Genomic DNA, 18,083 nt, shown 5'->3' on the forward strand with positions numbered 1-18,083 from the left:
AGTACGCTAACAGGAGGCAACCAATTGAATATGGATACAGGGCCACCGCCAAAGTACAACGAGTTACTACTAGGGTTAAATCAGCCAGTAAGTTGAGTTTCACTCCCTTTGAAGTGCCCACTTTGAAACCATCCATCTATAAATGTATTGATTCATTTGAGACAACACACTACACTACTCACACCCACTGCAGACACTACTGACAATGCTGACTTACATTCCTTAACTTTGTGTTTATAGTTCATTTTTTTCTTAATCAATTCTTTAGTTTATTAAGGTAACTTTCTGTGGCGTCTCCCATCTTTTGTCAGAACTAGAGGGCTCTTTATGGTCCCACGTTGACGCAATGCAAGGGGTTTACGGACCCCTTACGTGCTTGCTGACCCTCCTTGCGTCCACCGCAAGGGCCTGACGTGCGCCTCCCAAACATTGTGACCTTCCGTCGAGGCGACGCAGCAGCAAAGGGCTGTGATTGGTCCGCTCAATAAAACCCTACGCAGAACCACAAAGAGGTCCGCGACTGCATCGAAGCGTCTGCGTGGTCGTTGAGCGGCGTCGACGACGTGGAACCATAACCGAGCCTTTACCCCTGGGGTTAATTCAGCCGGTAAGTTGATGATGAGGTCCACTTCCTTTGAAGTGCCCATTTTGAATCCATCCGTCTATAAACTAATCGATTCATTTGACACGCTACAAACACTACTGCAGTGCGTCAGACACTACTGACAGTGCTGACTTACATTCCTTAACTTTATTTGTTTATAGCTCATTATTTCGCCTTATCAATTCTTGAGTTAATCGAGTTCCCTTTCTGCGGTGTCTGCCGTCTTTGGTCAGAACTGAGAGCTGGTTCAGGACCCGTGCGTCGTCTACCTCCATGCCCGGGCCCCAGAGGGCCATGTCCGGCGCGTGGGGCGGGCCCAGGTGCTGCCCGTGGGAGTGCACGTGGTGCCGGGGGTGGGTGTGGGCGTGGTGCGTGTCCAGCAGGGCAGCGGGCGGCGGGTACAGGGCACTGGGCACCGAGGGGAGCGTGTGGGGGCCCGGGTACCCCGACATCTGGGGTAGGATGGAGAACGGGGGAGGGAGGGGGGGGGGGGGGGGGGAGAGAGAGAGAGAGAGAGAGAGAGAGAGAGAGAGACAGAGACAGAGACAGAGAGAGAGAGAGAGAGAGAGAGAGACAGAGACAGAGACAGAGACAGAGACAGAGAGAGAGACAGAGAGAGAGAGACAGAGACAGACAGAGAGAGAGAGAGAGACAGAGAGAGAGAGACAGAGACAGAGAGACAGAGAGCGACAGAGACAGAGAGAGACAGAGAGAGAGAGAGAGAGAGACAGAGACAGAGAGACAGAGAGCGACAGAGACAGAGAGAGACAGAGAGAGAGAGAGAGAGACAGAGACAGAGAGACAGAGACAGAGACAGACAGAGAGAGAGAGAGAGAGAGACAGAGAGAGAGACAGAGAGAGAGAGAGAGAGAGAGAGAGAGAGACAGAGACACAGAGACAGAGAGAGAGAGACAGACAGAGAGAGAGACAGAGAGAGAGAGAGAGAGAGAGAGGAGAGAGAGAGAGAGAGAGAGAGACAGAGACACAGAGACAGAGAGAGAGAGACAGACAGAGAGAGAGACAGAGAGAGAGAGAGAGAGAGAGAGAGAGAGAGAGACAGAGACACAGAGACAGAGAGAGAGAGAGAGAGAGACAGACAGAGACACAGAGAGAGATGTATTAAGGAGCCTAATTAAGCATCAACTACACATTGGACTACTATGTCAGGGTTGCTGCCCCCTGAAGGTTCAGAAGTACACAATAGCGTCCATATCCCTGTGAAGAAATGACACTATAAATACATTCCCATACATTTACACATCATGAATTAAACCCAAAAGGAAATCTAGGCGCTCATGGAATATCATACGTCATTCAATATATGTGATGTCTGTTCTTATTTCTAATAACCCTCTCAATACAATGGCATGCCTGTCTGCGTGTACACAGCGCAGAGTTCACCTCCAGCCACAGAGCCAACAGACGCCGGCGCCAGATGGCTCACGACGTAAATCGACTGAATGTTCTCAGGTAATTGTAATTGAGGGAACCCGTAACTCCTGAGGAGATAGAAGGGCCTGCATACCTGGTAGTGCCCTGCGTGCTGGGCGCCCGGGAAGAAACCCTCACTGGAGCGGGGGCTGGGGTAACCAGGTCGGCTCGGCTGGGGGAGGAAGGGGAGGAGAGGGAGACGGGGGGAGAGAGAGAGGGAGACGGGGGGAGAGAGGGAGACGGGGAGAGAGAGAGGGAGACGGGGGGAGAGAGAGAGGGAGACGGGGGGAGAGAGAGAGGGAGACGGGGGGAGAGAGAGAGGGACACGGGGGGAGAGAGAGAGGGAGACGGGGAGAGAGAGATGGAGACGGGGGGAGAGAGAGGGAGACGGGGGGAGAGAGAGAGGGAGACGAGGGGAGAGAGAGAGGGAGACGGGGGAGAGAGAGAGGGAGACGGGGGGAGAGAGGGAGACGGGGAGAGAGAGAGATGGAGACGGGGGGAGAGAGAGGGAGACGGGGGGAGAGAGAGAGGGAGACGAGGGGAGAGAGAGAGGGAGACGGGGGGAGAGAGAGGGAGACGGGGGGAGAGAGAGAGGGAGACGGGGGAGAGAGGGAGACGGGGAGAGAGAGATGGAGACGGGGGGAGAGAGAGGGAGACGGGGGGAGAGAGAGAGGGAGACGAGGGGAGAGAGAGAGGGAGACGGGGGGAGAGAGAGGGAGACGGGGGGAGAGAGAGAGGGAGACGGGGGGAGAGAGGGAGACGGGGAGAGAGAGATGGAGACGGGGGAGAGAGAGATGGAGACGGGGAGAGAGAGAGGGAGACGGGGGGAGAGAGAGGGAGACGGGGAGAGAGAGAGGGAGACGGGGGGAGAGAGAGAGAGGGAGAGGGTGGAGAGAGAGAGAGAGACGGGGGGAGAGAGAGAGGGAGACGGGGGGAGAGAGAGAGGGAGACGGGGGGAGAGAGAGAGAGAAAGGGAGAAAGGAGAGGATGAACAAACAAAGTAATGGGCATTTTTCTAATAAATAGTTGGCCAAACGCGAAGAACAAATCCAGTTAAATAAGTGTGACAGCGTAGTTGAAACGTAAAAGAGCCTTTGCTTTCTCCAACTGCCTCTGGATGAACGCTATGTTGAGTGGACGACACTCAAAGAGCGGCGGAGCTGTTTGAGAGGTCGGGTTAGATGTTGATCTGAACACGGCGTTTCACGGACGGGCAATCGGTTAGTGCAATCCTTTCAAACGCAGAAACGCTTGCTTGAAAACACAAGCATATAAACATGGAAGGAACGATGGTATAATTGGAATGGCATGCTTTGTTTGCGGATCTCTGGGTTCTACTTGTTGGGTTTGGCTGCTGAGTCGTTAGGGGAGGGGGGGGGGGGGGTTAGATGTGGATGGAACATGTGGGCAACAAACATTACGACGAACGTTCACCAAAAATCGTTGCGCTGGCAACATGATGGTAAAAAAAGAACACCCTGTGGTTGAACGAGTAAGAAGGCAAACATGTTTCACGAGCCACAGTCAACAGAGGACTTTGGTGGAGTCGCAACCCTTTTCACAACTATCAAGTTCTCGATACGTCAAACCCACGTACATAAAACATTATTCTAACAGCTCTGACACTGTTGGTTTATGGTCGGTTGGCTGATTTGTTAAGATGATGTTTGTGCAAAAGGGGTTGGAAAGAGAGTTTCCCTCGGGTGGTACAAATGGGCTTCTACCTTCACTGGACCACACCTCGAGAGGAATAGAGGAGCACCCACAGAGGGGACAGAGGGACAGACAGGGGACAGAGGGACACACAGGGAGGAGACACGTTAGGGAGGAGGAGGAGGAAGACATAAGGAGGGACAGAAAGAGTACATCAGGTGCACAGACAGACAGACAGACAGACAGACAGACAGACAGACAGACAGACAGACAGACAGACAGACAGACAAGAAGAGGCAGAGGGTCGAAAAGAGAATAGAAGAGGATTAGAAGAAAAAATCTGAAAATATGAGGACTTTTCCAAAAGGTTAGGATTTTCTTATCCTACTAACTAACTAACTTTGATTGTTTCGCTTGTTGCGCTACCAATGTGCCCGTGCCATCCGCCTATTGCACTCCTAGCCATCCCTGGAAGGAGGGACCCCTCTGGCCGGGTTCCTTCTCGTGGTTTCATCCCTGATAATTTCATGCCCTATCGAGGGATCAGGATTCGGGGCGGTTGTATAGCATAGCGTGGGAAGCACCCGAACCTAACTGTGAATAATGGCTACGCAGGTTAAGTTGACTTTACTTTTTTTTTTGCTCGCCTCGAGTTCTGACTTGAAGAAGAAAAAAAGGAAACATATGCTTGGGGCATAGAAATGCAGACAAAAATAAAGAAAGGACATTTCTGATATTAGGGCTAATGTGGAACCTACAGAGGCCTTGTATGGTATGAGGCTGAGACAGCTGTTTCTGTTTCTGGACAAGGAAGAGGAGCTTTACAAGAACCCTTTGAACCCACACTGCCATCTGCTGGACATCAATGCGGAACTGAATATCTTCAACACCTTCAACATGTCAGATGAATACACTTTCACCATGTCTCAGATCCCTGTGAGGTTCTATTTGTTTAAGCAACATTTTGCTCACCCCATGGTGTTTTTTAATACATTGGGTTTTGATTGAGTCTCATGGCTCTCATGAATTTGGATCTATAGCGATGGCAACTAGTCAATCAAATACTTGAGAACCACGAGACTCTTTCAAAACAAAGTAAGATGACGCAAAGATGGCTGAATGCAGCTTCATGCATCAATCCTGTGGTGCACAAGCCCAACTAGTGATTCAAGAATCCTGAAGCTAAAGTACATTCCAAGTCATTCGATTTAATTTCTTAACTTAATGCAGACAACAAGAAAATAAACCAGTAACAGATTCAAATTTCCAATTACAGATTCATACTAAAGTAGGTACTCAGGCCCTTTGGATTCAATAGGGATGGTGTAATTGTTGACAAAGAAATGAGGACAAACATGGTAAAGCAAAGTCTAACATTGCCAGCAAAGTCTAACATTGTAATGAGTGCTGAAATGAGATTGTTTGCTCTATGCGTAAGCTGCTGTTTATACACCCAGGCACATCAACACTGAAGCAGAGAGAGAGAGAGAGAGAGAGAGAGAGAGAGAGAGAGAGAGAGAGAGAGAGAGAGAGAGAGAGAGAGAGAGAGAGAGAGAGAGAGAGAGAGAGAGAGAGAGAGAGAGAGAGAGAGAGAGAGAGAGAGAGAGAGAGAGAGAACCAGAGAGACAGAGAAACAGAGAGACAGAAGGAAGGCAGAGACACAGAGATAGAGACAGTGACAGAGAGAGAGACAGACAAAGAGATAGAGACAGTGACAGAGAGAGAGACACAGAGAAACAGAGAGATAGAGAGACAGAAGGACGACAGAGACACAGAAATAGAGACAGTGACCCGGAGAGCGAGTAAGAGAGAGAGCGAGAGAGCTTTAGGACGTTATCGAGAGGAGAGACAGACATAAACGATCAAATGTAGAACACACAAACACACACGCACGCACGCACACACGCACAGCCCCGGTACAGCCCCGGTGTCTTACTTTGGGCGGGGCTTCCTCTGCACCTCCTAAGTCCCAGGACATGGTGACCTGTCGCCTCATCTCCATCCTGTTCCTCTCCTTCTGCTGGGCCTTCTCCTCCTCTAGGATGGTGCTGGGACGGACACATCGACATATGAGCGCCATAGGACTTAACGACATTATCCCAGTTCAAAACCTTTTCCGTTCGTCTTTGGTGGGTGCCACGCGCCTTTTACTTCACTGTTCGTCATTAGATGTTGTTGTTTGACTTTCTTTTGTGTTGGCTAGGTTTCACACGACGGTGTGTGCGTTCTGTATTTCCAGGGCACATAATAAACACATACATATACACGTGCATACACATGTCTTACAGTTTTAAGGTACTAGAATTAGCCCATTCAAACAATATTATCCAGGCTGCTTACAAGAATATGAATCACCTGTAAATCTGAAGTCAGTCGGACAGAGAGCACACTGTTTCTTTGTATATAAACATAAATGAGCTAACCTCCTCCATGGGAAAAAAGTCAATACAAAATTAAAGACAGTGAGAGAACAGAGGGCGTTTGGTGATCCTTGTGTCACCAAACTCCATGGGAGATGAATCCAGACGGTTCACACAAACACACACCCACATTCCACAGACAATCTCTCTCTCTCTCTGCCTCTCGCTCTCTCTCTAGGGGAAGCCCTATTCCTGGCAGAGCCAAAACCGCCTGTCCTATCCTGCTCTCTCTGCGCACGTGCGTGCGTGCGTGCGTGCGTTGTTGTGTCATTCTCTTGACGGTCTGTCTTTTAAATCAAAAAAAAAACCAAAACACCATCAGCTGTGCCACTGACAATTAAAATTGATGAATATCTAAATCCACTGTGGTCTCTTGTTAATCTTTTCTCGATTGAACGGAAAAATGTACCGTAGAATAAATAAGTAGGAGCACATGCACTGCATTACAATTTTAGCCAGTGTAGTATTTGCTTGTAGAAACCTGATGTGGTACTCTGAAGTTTCCCGATTCTTAACATTAATTGAAAAAGGTTTAAGTATGTGAGTTGTTATATATATATATATGTGTATAGTTGATACATTCATATATGCATACGTAGTTTAATGTGTATGCACATTAAACTCTCCCTCCCCCTCAGACTATCAGCAGCTGGAATAACAAGAGGCTACTTAGCTTAATTTATATAGGGCGAGTTGGCATGGAAACCGTGCCCTCTCCCGTGTAACACCTACTCTGAGTTATAAGGTAACACCTTCAGACATTCCTCCACCGGTTTGAGTTGCTTGGTTTTGGGCCAATGAGCAGTATGCTCTGGTGTGTTCTGGTCTGGGCCGAACACATCAACATGCGAACCACAGCAACTATAGCCGACGGCGTCTGGATATTGCTCTGCTAGTTTATCTCTCTGAATGAGCACTGTGGTGCAGTAAACTATACAGTAAGCAGACTTATTGGCCAAAGTAACCTTTTGTCTCTGATTGCACTAGTCGTTAAGGTACTGGCTTATGCACACCTTTTGACCTGTAAAACAGACATTAACATGGGCTGTATTTACTGACTACGGTAAAACACAAGTCTCACAATACTTCTGGACAGATGGCATAATTATGCTCAGGAAATGCATTAATGAGGCCTCAGGTCTTCTGTTTGTAGTGCCTTACACAAACGGAATGATAGTGTTGAAAACGTGGGGCATTTAATAGGCGAATAATTACTGCAGCAATGGGATTTTCAAACACTTGATCCCTGCCTTAGGGAAGGCTCTGTCTGTGGTGAGAGTGAAACACTACCGTTGCTCTTAATTGGCCGAAACATTTCCTGTGAAGTCACTTGCTATTAATAATAATGCTCACATGACATCAGATGGCATTGATTTGGTTTGGCGTGGTGTGGGCTGCCGTCCCCAATAGTGTTTGGTTACACTTCAGATAAATAGAAATGGTCATTTTTCTTGTGTCCCATCAGTGAAACAGGTTAATAAATAATGAGAAATATCAATGATATTGAAGCCCCTATTCCTTCCATTACATTGTACGTTATATTACACAGGCCACGGCAGTGAAGGACCTCTTGTGGCCGTGCTGAGCTGACCAAAGATGTGCCCTTGAAAAAAAAGGGCCTGGAGTCATGTGAAAGGCACTGATGACTACAATCACATAAATGTCCAACATTTTGCAGCTCATTAAAGGGCTTTGCGGACCAGATGTGGCCCGGATTCAGTGGGGTGACACGTCTGCTTCGAGGAAATTTGAAAAGTTTGGCCAAGATTGCACACTTCATTTTCTAATGCTTCAACACCTCATGAATTGAACACAGAATCGTGTGATCCAAGTTAGACTCTGCTCTACAATGACAAAACCCTTCGGTAATAGTTGTTGAACTACAAGCCGCAGCATATGCCAGGGGCGCTCATGGAAAGGCATAGTTAAGCTCAGCAGGGCATTTTATACGAATGAATCTCAAAAGAAGAAAAAAGTTCCAACATCATGTACTCACCAACGACTGGAGAGAGCAAAGCGCCGACCCTCGCCCCAAAAAAAAAGATTAATCAAAAGACAACAAAATCACAGGGTTTAAGAGGTAATCCGACCGGGATCAGGCCCAAATGACTTCGATTTAGATTGTGATTTGATCAGTGGGGAGAAAAACGGTGGAAGCTGCAGTCAACTACTACAGATTTGACTATGGGAGCGCAGCCTTTTAGCTGTCCTGCCTTCCTCCTCTTTCCATCTCTCCTTCCAATCCCTCTCTTTCTTTCTCCCTCTCCCCTCCCTCCCTCCCTCCCTCCCTCCTAAGCTACAGCCTTTGAAAGACTGTAGCTCCTGGCAGCTGCCCACTGTGTAAACACACACACACACACACACGCACGCACACACACACACACAAACTCTGCCCTCAAGAAAAAATTTAGCAGAAGCTTAGGGTTTGCATAGTTGGCAGTAGTGTTCTATAATTGGTATTATGATATAAAATACTGGACCCATCAAATGTTAAGCGATTCATATGCATCCCTTTATTAACCGTACAGGATTCTTTTAATAGCCACGGCAACCCGTAAACACTGCCTCGGTCTCTAAGACACAGCGCTTAGCTATGGCCGTACGACAAGACGATTTGATGCAAATACAAACGGTTGCAAGGCGACAGATTACAAGGCAAGGTGGATAACCTTAATACACTCTCCGATATAGTATTCCGATACCGCAATTTCAAAGACGTGCTCGTTTGCAACGACTCTAAACTACTCAAATGTAATTTCCTCTTCTGCGATGGACAGTGATCTCAGACCGTACACGCAGGAGTATTGAACACGAAAGCCCATGAAAGCCACCACTCCAACAGAGGCTGTTGATGCACGCACGCCCCCCCCCCCCCCCCCCCCCCCCCCCCACTAAGTGCTTTTTGGTGCTCATTGAACGCGGTGCAACCCGTGGTTGGCGTGAACGCCGATGGAGACGGCGTCGGTGCAAACACTCGGCCAAAGGGCAGCAGCACGGAGACGGGGGTAAGGATGAGGACGAAGGGGAGAGAGGGTGAGGGGTGAGGGGTTGGAGGGGGTGGGGAAGGGGGAGACGAGGCCAGGGTAGCTGAGGTTATAAAAAGGAGGAAAAAAAAAAAAGGGAAGCAAGAAAGATGAAAAACAGGGGGTGGCATTCAGAGGTGTGAGTCATGATGCTTCTAGGCTCGTAACCGCCTCCATGTTTCTGTGTGTGTGTGTGTGTGTGTGTGTGTGTGTGTGTGTGTGTGTGTGTGTGTGTGTGTATGTGTGTGTGTGTGTGTGTGTGTGTGTGTGACTATGTGTGTGTCTCTGCGTGTGTCTATGTGTGTGTGTGACTATGTGTGTATGTGTGACTGTGTGGGTGACTGTGTGTGTGTGTGTGTGGGTGACTGTGTGTGTGTGTGTGTGGGTGACTGTGTGTGTGTGTGTGTGGGTGACTCTGTGTGTGTGTGTGTGTGTGTGTGTGTGTGTGACTGTGTGTGTGTGTGTGTGTGTGTGTGTGTGTTCCCAAGGAAATTAAATTATGTGATTCTTGATGATAATGCAGATATTGAAATTAAATACCGTTTACTGTGTTTAGAGTGCTGATTTATGGACTTTCCGCAATGTTCATTGGGAATGCGAAACGGTCTATCTTTAAGCAAGATGCTTGATATCCTAAAACCAAGCTATGCTGAGGCACACTGTACCATGCTGGAAGAAATAAGTGGAGGTTTCTAACCCAAACCCCAAGAGTACATTGATATGCAGAACAAGAATCGGGGTGGTGGAAAGAGGCATCCCCTCATATCTTTACTATAAACTGTGGAGGTTCAAATTTGGCTTGATTCCCCAGCCCAGTTTGGTCCAGATGATTTGCTGCGGTATTCATAATAATACCATTGTGAATAAGCATGCTTAGCATTGCTATTTTAGGCCCCCAAGCAGTTTTGGCAGGAAAGCGTTGTTCTATCCATACAAGCGTGTTGGTGTCATCATAATTAGTGATGTCTTGTTTTTGTACACAGAAATTGTGCAAATTGTGCACAAAAACATATACATATTTATAATATTGAAATATATAGCTATTTATATATGAATACATATATATCATATTATAAACCCACTGAAGCCCTTTGCCCACATTTCGAACACCCCGCTCCATTGACTAGCCACTGAATCTCTCTTCAGAAGTGAGGAGAGCTTGTCTCCATTGTCTTCCCGCTTCCTGTGAAACCTGTATGGGTTTCGCTGTGTCTGGATCACGTCTGGGCGGCGATACGATCCATCGCGCTCCACAGCGAGCGATGCAGTGATTCATTGGCTAGTTCCTCCCAGACACGAAGAGCTGTTCCGTCCGACTAATTGTGAAATAAGTGCCCCCATTTACAGGTATCCCTGAATAAATACTGTTGCTACAACGGAAAGAGTGGCAAGCCTCATCCCGCCTAAAAAATTCTACCGGTCACCCGTATGAATATCCGTGACACACGCCGAGGAGAAACTGGGAATGCCGGGAATAATCCCTGTCTGTTATGTTTACTAAGGTGTGAAGCGAACCCCACACACTATAACATAACAGGGTATTTTATTAATCCCAGACGGTAAATTCAGGACCGCTAGTGGAATCGCTGCGTCATAAAGATTTGTCAGGACACGAGGCAGACGAAAACTAAACCCTAGGTTTACAGACACCTGTTTAAGCCAGGGGGATAAATCTGTGGACCCTGAGGATGATACATGGAGGCGGGGTGGGTGCCCTAGCATTGCACTGCACTGCACCATGAAGGGCACGACACTGCACATCTTGAACCAGACGAGCAGAAAGGTTCATGTCAATACCAAAAAAATTGCACAATTGCAACCAAAGAGTATATAGATGCAGTACTCTTCGGACAAGAGTGAAATACAGCAGGCGTCCGTATTATACTACAAACCGACAGAGGTGGAGATGAAATATTATGAAGAAACTAGACGTGCATTTTCTTAATATATTGCATGTGGGCTAACTGGTCATGAGAGCAATATTCCTTGAGTATGCTGAAATGCTACTGCTAGCAAGGCTAACGAGCGAGCACGCTGAGTCTCAAGTCCCTGGGCCGCTTCGTAACAGACTTGTGATTGGTCGAATATCGGGGCTGGTCGTTCTTGTTTGATTATGAGTTGTGCTGCCGCCTATCGCCGAAGCGTTCCTTTACTGTTTGGAGACATTTTTTTGTATACAGCCAACTTTGATAACTCTGTCTGGCTTGCAAATCTATATAGAATCCATCCATCTATATATATAGATTCTCCATCTGCCTTTATTTGTTCAGGGAGGCTCCTCGAGGTAAGGCACGTCTTTTGCAAGAGAGACCCGATAGCGGTGGCACCATCACACATCGATCTGCACTCAGTCTAGGGAGGCCCAGCCGTGCGAGGACACACTACCCCCGTTTTTATTGAGTCCCCAGTCGTTTAGGGCTAAGTGAGTGAGCACAGCAGCAGTACCACACCGTCCGAGCCCACTGGCTCCCTGTCCTGCTCAGGATTGAGTACAAGGACTCGCTCCATTCACGGACACGACCCCCTCTACCTCCAGGATCTCCTCACTCCCCAGACCGCCAGGCTCCGTTCAGCATCCACGCACACCCTCCAAACCCAAAGCACAAAGCTCCGCACCGTGGGTGATCGGCCCCTAGACTGTGGGACGCCCTCCCTGACCACTTGAGGGCCCCACAGACTGCAGCTGTTTTTAAACCAAACCTAAAAACCTACCTTCTTAAAAAAAGCACTTTGCTAAATTTTCTTTTAATAGGTTCTCCTTTTTAACCATTTATTGGTCACTTTGAATTTTTGCAATTGCTTTTATCCTCATAGATTTTGTTGGCTCTTCTCTGTAGCACTTTGAGATTCTAGTGATACAAAGTGCCATACAAAGGTAAGTGTAAATGGACTGCATTAACACAACGCTTTTTTAACCAGTGGCCGCCCAAAGCGCTTGACAGTATTGCCTCACATTCACCCATTCACGTACAAATTCACACACCGACGGCGGAGTCAGCCACGCAAGGCGACAGCCAGCTCCTCGGGGTCAGTTAGGGTTAGCTGCCTTGCTCAAGGACACCTCGACGCTCCGGGGATCGAACCTGCAACCTTCAGGTTACCAGCCTCCTGAGCTACTGCCGCGCAACATACAACAACATTTCTTCTTGTCCTACCTGAGCTGGGCCTTGAGCTCGGTGAAGCGCGGCCTCTTGCCGGGGTCGTACGACCAGCACTTGGTCATCAGACTGTACAGCGTGGGCGGGCACTGGGGGGGCATGGCCAGCCGCTCGCCGTTCTCTATCCGGCCAATCACGTCGTTGTTCTTCACGCCCTGGAAGGGCTTGATGCCGTACATGAGGATCTCCCACATGCACACGCCTGAGGACGGGGGAGACAGGGGGGAGACGGGGGGGGGCGTTAGAACCAGTGAGGAGGCCGGGGCGTTGCAGGTTCAGAAGAGTTCAAGCTAAAGACATATAGATTCGTTCACCAGCACCAACACAAAGTAAGACTAATGCAACACACACTATTGGGGGAGATCTTACATATGAGATCTTGCCATTGTCATCTTTAAAGGAGTATTTACTGCATGCAAACCGTGGGAAATGGGAACAGCTTACCGAACATCCAGACATCACTGGCCGACGTGAACCTCCTGAAGTTAATGGACTCTGGTGCCATCCATTTAATAGGCAGTTTACCTTTAGAAGCTGGGAGACAGGAGAATAGCACAATAGCTTACCTCTTAGACTGTGATTGAGTGCGTGTGTGTGCAGTGTGTGTGCATTGTGCGTGTGTGTGTGCATTGTGCGTGTGTGTGTGTGTGCATTGTGTGCGTGTGTGTGTGTGTGTGGGCATTGTGCACGTGTGTGTGTGCATTGCGCGCGTGTGTGTGTGTTGTGCGCGTGTGTGTGTATTGTGCGCGTGTGTTTGTGTTGTACGCGTGTGTTTGTGTTGTGCGCGTGTGCGTGGTGTGTGCATTTTGCGTGTGAGTATGTGTGTGTGTGTGCGTGCTGAATCGTCACCTTTGTAGTAAGAGCTGTCCTCCATGTATCTGGACAAACCGAAGTCTCCCAGCTTCACGCAGTCTATCGTGGATACCAGAACGTTCCGCGCTGCGATGTCCCTGCAGCAGGCGAAGGGAGGAAGGAGGCAAGGAAAGCAGGAACAAGGGAAGAAACAAGGGAACAGAGGAATAGATAGGAACAGCACTGTTTCAGTAGGAGGAAACAAATCAGTATCTTTCTTTCGGTCTAACAAACTGCTTAAAGTGGTAGAATCCCCGAATGGCGTCAAAACACAGAAGGTATCTGCCATCTGCAATAGTCACACAATATTAAAGATGCAATGTGTTTGTCTGTTTGAATTTTATCTCACTCGATGGACACCACAGCACTTATATAAAAGCAATAACTGACATCTATGTCATTTAAGCTCTCCATCATCCAAGGCAAGGTTTGGACCAGGATCAATCCGAATCACTACTATGTATCCTAATCAAGTTGTTTGAGGGTTTGGCTCTCATTTAGCAAGGCAATTGTTAAAAGGTGTGTGTGTGTGTGTGTGTGTGTGTGTGTGTTTACCTGTGTACAAAACGCTTGCTCTCCAGATAGGCCAGGGCTAAACTGAGCTGGTAGGAGTACAGGATGAGAGTGGCCAGGTCTAGACTGTACTTCCTCACCTGCAGGAAGGACCGCAGCTGGAGAGAGAGAGAGAGGGCGAGAGAGAGAGAGAGAGAGGGCGAGAGAGAGGGCGAGAGAGAGGGCGAGAGAGAGAGAGAGAGAGAGAGAGAGAGAGAGAGAGAGACAGCAAGAGAGCGAGCAAGAGAGAGCAAGAGAGAGAGAGAGAGAGAGAGAGAGCGCAAGAGAGAGAGAGAGCAAGAGAGAGAGAGAGAAAGAGATAGCGAGAGAAAGAGAGAGCAAGAGAGAGAGAAAGAGAGAAAGAGAGAGAGAAAGAAAGCGAGAGAAAGAGAGAGAGAGAAAGCGAGAGAGAGAGCAAGAGAGAGAGAGAGAGCGAGAAAGAGAGCGAGAGAAAGAGAGCGAGAGCGAGAGAAAAAGAGCCAGAGCGAGAGCCAGAGCGAGAGAGAGAAAGAGACCGAGAAAGAGGATAGGGAATAGGTTCAAAATATCACTTATGCAGACAACACTGAGACACAAAGGCCCCCCCCCCAGAGCCCAGCCCTGACGGGAGGAGGCGGGCTCCTTACCTCCCCGAGGGTGCAGAGCTCCATGATGATCCACACGGGGTTGTCCGTGATCACGCCCATCAGCTTCACGATGTGGGGGTGGTCGAACTGCCGCATGGTTACTGGGGAGGACAGAGGCGGGCGAGGAAGAAAGAGGCCGGGAGATCAAGACGTAAGTGTTACACCGAGCCCAAGAGCAACAGCATGTTTTCCTTTGTGTTGTATGGCAGGGACTCTGAATCTAACTGAGGGTAGGTGGAGGCTGCTCCCCCTAGTGGTGGTAAGGTTTGGTGCGTGTGCATCAGTATTCATAATTAGATTTTTCTTTTTTGGGGCATTGCATTAAAGATATACATTGACAGTTCAATGTACTTAATGGAGAAATATATGCAAGCGGGAATGGAAGGCTCTTACAGACACACTTAATGATTTGTGTTACGTGTGTTACAGATACACACTCACACAAACCAACAGCGCGACACCAGGTTGATTTTTTCAAACTAAACCCGATTATCGATTTTAATCGTTTTTTTTTTTTCCATCAATGAAAAGATTTATCTTTTTAAGTTTGGATTTTATTTGAAGAATAGCAATGATTAAAAACAGCGAAATAAATAACACACATCTCCCACTTCGCTGCATGCCTCAGTTTAAGATGTTGGGATAAATGTGTTGTGCTGCTGCTTTTGGTTGCAACAGACTTAAAGCAAACTCTACACACTCACTTTTTTCAGCGCATGCGGCCATGTTGATATTTTACTTATTTCCAACCAAAAAAAAAGTTGATATTTCTTATTTTTTTGCAAATAGATGTTCTTTTTTTAAAAAATTGTCCTAGAGCATAAACTCAAACTACGATTAAAAACCAATTAATCGCCCAGCTCTACAGGGAACTCACATGCTTCCTGGAGGAACTTCTCCCGGACGCTGTCTGACGTGGAGTTCTTACACGTCTTCACCGCCACCGACAGGGCCGGGTTCTCCTGGACAAACCCAAACACACGATAAGAGACACTTCCAGAAGCTCTCAAACTGCCACCCAAGACCGCTGGGTCGCTCGTATGCATCGTCTCCATGACAACGCTCCAGCAGCAATCGTCTCGCTAACGGAATGGGAAAATATCATGGCAGACGTTTTGGTCTTATCCACTTTACAGCAAAATACAAAAAAAAAAAAAAAACAACAAGGTTATACGCCGACAATATTAACATAGGAATTTTGTTAGGAGCGAAGCCATGTTAAAAGTGACATATTATACCACCGGGTATGGCTTACCACCATTGTTATTAGCCGTTACAAACCATCACAAGTGGGCGTGTCCGCCTAGATGAATGCTGGATAGATCAGTTCACCAGCCTACCCAGTGGACGGTAGCAAACGTTGCTCATCTATCCGTCACACATCTAGGTGGACACGCCCACTTGTGATGTCAGAAGAGGCCGATTTTCAAAACGGCCAATCACACTCACGCCCGGTGGTGTGATATGTCACCTTTGAGAGCTCGGTACATCTGAACGTAGAGTAAAAACATCTGCCTACCGCGCTGACGTAGACTCCCTGGTGCACGTCCCCAAACTGTCCCTCTCCTATGCAGCGGCCCAGCTCGATGCAGTCCCGAAGGATCTCATAGTCCCGCGCTGGGTGAGGAAAACGGCACAGGTGCACACACACAAAACGTTTAATTACAAGAACCCGCCACTAGAGGTCACACACCACACGCACACTCGCACACGCACACGCACACGCACACACACACACACACACACACACACACACACACACACACACACTTAAACCAAGCTTAACAGCAGGGGCATGGAACATACAGTATATGTGTTTGCAGGTGGATTTTGTGGGCCTGATCTAAGAGAATGGGGTTCGGGGCTCTCCTGCTCTGGGAAGCTTGGTTGATCAGCCAGGACTATCCTGACGGCATGCGACACTAACACAAAGCAAACGGCAGCCAGTCATGCCGCGTGGACCGAGGACACACAACAGCTCCGAAGCACACAATGGACATGGTTCACAAGGAAGTTGCACTTTTATCGCTTTATCTGTTTCTCTACATGTTCTTTCACCCTTTCGACGGCCACAGATGAACCAATGGGATCTGGCTTTGGTGCTTAAACCAAGACCGACCATGGATCTTGGCTCAGAAAATACAAACAACATATTGCCGATTCAATATGTTGTTCCGAGTGATTACAGAAGGCGGCCGCCCCTAATCGTGATACAGTACCTATGTTTTTGACGGTGCGTGGCTATTTAATCCTGTATTCGCACACAACAGAGGCGGTCCCTCTTGGAGGGTACAGAACAGGTGGCCCTACCAATACCCTTGTTTTGGAACAACCACAGTATTCACCATATGACCGACAACACATCGACAAAAAAGGGGGGGGGGGAAATATGGAGGGAACGTAGAAAATAGGAGAGAGAGTTGTAATTTACAGGAACAGGCAAAACGAAAAAAAAAGGAAATAAAAAACAATAGTCACAACCACCAAATCAAACTGGCATCACAATGTAACCAGAAGGTCCACGTACTCTGATCGTTACCTTGTTCTAGTCCATAGTATTCTGGCAGAGAAGGGTTAACAGCATAAAACACAAACAACTAACAGTCAGTTCATAGATCAATGGAACAGAATTGAAGATGGCCTCCATTCGGCCACTGTCAGCACTTTCATTCTAAATCCCATAAATAACAGCCGGGAGTTCTGTCTTCTACCACTGAATATCCCAAACTATAAAAACAGGCCATGTACATTTTTCAGCAATGTTGATCAGTGTATTTCATCAATATGGATGGATATTGATTGTAAACGACCTCACTACACACTGAATCCAAATAAGGCAGCCATGCCCATGTTTGGTCAGGAGGATGGACTATAAGGTTGTTTTGGGTGACATTTCCCATCGACACATGAACAGCATTGGAGGGGTCTCCATGGGCGATTCAAACACTCCACTAGTCATGTGACTTGCGGAGGCAGCGGACGGACCCCTGAACTATCTGAGTGGAGTGTGTGGCTGAATGTAGCTCCATCCCTAGAATCCTCTGCTGCTGGTCTCTACCATCGCATAGTGATTCATGAATAATGAAATGGTTCAATTGTCTATTGAGACCCCCCCCCCCCCCCCATCCATGCTCGCTTTCCTCTTTCTCATGAGCGTTGCGGTTTACATATGAGGCATGAGCAGCCATGAACGTTTAAGAAGAAACAGACTTCATCGGTCACATCGCCAAGGCAACAGCTATCTGTCTGCAACATGACGCCATGGTAGATATGATAACGTGTGTGTGTGTGTGTGTGTGTGTGTGTGTGTGTGTGTGTGTGTGTGTGTGTGTGTGTGTGTGTGTGTGTGTGGACTCACTGGAAGGCATGGTGTAGGTGTCCTCTTCATCTATGATCTCAGCGTAGTCGTCTGTTTCTAAAGGCAGGGAGAGAGCAAAAAAGATCGGATTACACAGAATTCCACGTTTCACAGTTTCCACTGAGCCTGCGAAGCAGGTGGGGGGGAACCGATAAGGCCAGGCCAAGCATCTTAAAAAAACAACATCAACCACGTACACCTAGTTCCCTTTTGAACATTCTCATGCCCCTGATTTGCCGTAGATCTTTGTATTTCTTAGTCCGCTTGCAAATCAACTCATCCTCCTATCTGGTGCGACACCACTGTCCTGTGAACAGGCGTTCAACTGTCCCGAGGCATGGAACCAAAAGACGGCCGGGTGAAAAAGGACACAGAGTGAGCGACACACTTGTGTGGACCTTTCAAA

At 48.0% G+C, this 18,083-nt stretch overlaps 1 protein-coding gene across 2 annotated transcripts in view; it reads right to left on the reverse strand.

Annotated features, from left to right (window-relative positions):
* The window catches only part of LOC307076579 (focal adhesion kinase 1-like), a gene marked incomplete at its 5' end in the record, with an annotated part of 52,125 nt that overhangs the window by 11,106 nt on the left and 22,936 nt on the right, over positions 1–18,083 (reverse strand). For both annotated transcript variants that reach the window (XM_079737622.1, XM_079737621.1), the window contains 11 exons: positions 874–1,056; positions 2,130–2,207; positions 5,625–5,736; positions 12,287–12,491; positions 12,734–12,823; positions 13,139–13,239; positions 13,697–13,812; positions 14,320–14,420; positions 15,197–15,281; positions 15,839–15,936; positions 17,678–17,734. In XM_079737622.1, the coding sequence (XP_079593748.1) occupies positions 874–1,056; positions 2,130–2,207; positions 5,625–5,736; positions 12,287–12,491; positions 12,734–12,823; positions 13,139–13,239; positions 13,697–13,812; positions 14,320–14,420; positions 15,197–15,281; positions 15,839–15,936; positions 17,678–17,734 (1,226 nt within the window). The remainder of the gene's footprint in view (positions 1–873; positions 1,057–2,129; positions 2,208–5,624; positions 5,737–12,286; positions 12,492–12,733; positions 12,824–13,138; positions 13,240–13,696; positions 13,813–14,319; positions 14,421–15,196; positions 15,282–15,838; positions 15,937–17,677; positions 17,735–18,083) is intronic.

The sequence above is a fragment of the Pollachius pollachius genome, assembly GCF_949987615.1.
Source record: "Pollachius pollachius genome assembly, chromosome: 1".
In the NCBI taxonomy this organism is placed as follows: domain Eukaryota; kingdom Metazoa; phylum Chordata; class Actinopteri; order Gadiformes; family Gadidae; genus Pollachius; species Pollachius pollachius.